This window comes from Mandrillus leucophaeus, unplaced genomic scaffold, assembly GCF_000951045.1.
Source record: "Mandrillus leucophaeus isolate KB7577 unplaced genomic scaffold, Mleu.le_1.0 Scaffold628, whole genome shotgun sequence".
NCBI lineage: Eukaryota > Metazoa > Chordata > Mammalia > Primates > Cercopithecidae > Mandrillus > Mandrillus leucophaeus.
Genome location: NW_012106786.1, coordinates 695,159 through 696,216, shown reverse-complemented (window position 1 = coordinate 696,216; position 1,058 = coordinate 695,159). Strand labels below are relative to the sequence as shown.

The 1,058-nt window shown below is 43.4% G+C and overlaps 1 protein-coding gene across 3 annotated transcripts in view; it reads left to right on the top strand.

Moving 5' to 3' along the window:
• Window positions 1-1,058, top strand: part of SIN3A (SIN3 transcription regulator family member A) — an 86,873-nt gene that overhangs the window by 80,973 nt on the left and 4,842 nt on the right. The window contains exon 21 of one of the 3 annotated variants that reach the window (XM_012000401.1): window positions 261-1,058. The exons of the other annotated variants lie outside the window; for them this stretch is intronic. Coding sequence (XP_011855791.1) covers window positions 261-491 — 231 coding nt within the window. The 3' untranslated portion in view covers window positions 492-1,058. The remainder of the gene's footprint in view (window positions 1-260) is intronic. 3 annotated transcript variants of the gene reach the window in all.

Sequence of the window (1,058 nt, the reverse complement as noted above, 5' to 3'; positions counted from 1 at the left end):
TACTGCTTTGCACTTAGTATGTAATTTGTAGATATTTGTTAAGTTGAATGGAATTTGTATGTATGGCATCCAGTTAATTAAAATATACTAGTTTTTTTTTTTTTTTTTTTTTTTTTTTTTAAGAAAAACAAAAACAGTATCTAAGACTTGAGCCCAATCTCTCCTTTGCTCCTTTAGAAGAAGATTAGGCTTTGTATTTGAAGGGCTTTTTTTTGGTTCTGCTTCATTTAATAAAAAATATTTTTTTTTCTGTTTTGCAGTCCCATGAGCGTGTAAGCAAGCGTCTACATCAGAGATTCCAGGCCTGGGTAGATAAATGGACCAAGGAGCATGTGCCCCGTGAAATGGCAGCAGAGACCAGCAAGTGGCTCATGGGTGAGGGGCTGGAGGGCCTGGTGCCCTGTACCACCACCTGTGATACAGAGACCCTGCATTTTGTGAGCATTAACAAGTATCGTGTCAAATACGGCACAGTATTCAAAGCCCCTTAACTGCAAAGCCAGAGCAGATAACTTGGGGTGTGTGTGGGGGTGTGTGTGTAGGCCTATGCATTCACACACTGAAGAAACAAGGAAGATGCCTTTCAAGCCTCACTGGGCCTCTCTGGGACATGGCCACCTGACCTGTGTGTGGCTGGTGCAGCCTGGCACCAAGTGGGCTACCTGTTAGGAACATGAATACCTTACAAAGCTGAAGCTGGAACTTTTCCAAAGGGTTTTGGGTATAGCCTGCCCTGGAGGGGAAGGAAGTCCTTGCAAGCAAAGACGTGCAGTTTGCTTGCACACACCAGCAGAGCTAAGACTGGAGTCTCCTGTGGCCTAACTTTCAGTGAGGAAACCGGATGCTGTTCACACTTTTGACTGGATGGAGATGCATTTACAAAACAGACTGGGGAAGGACTTAATACTCAGATGGATTGGAACTATCATGGTCACTGCTCCTCTCCCCTCCCCACAAAAGGAAAAAAAAAAAAAAAAACTGGATTTGATTTTTTTTTTTTCTGGTCACTTGAGCACATCTAAGATCACCCATTAGGTTTTATCTGGGACCTGCAGTTT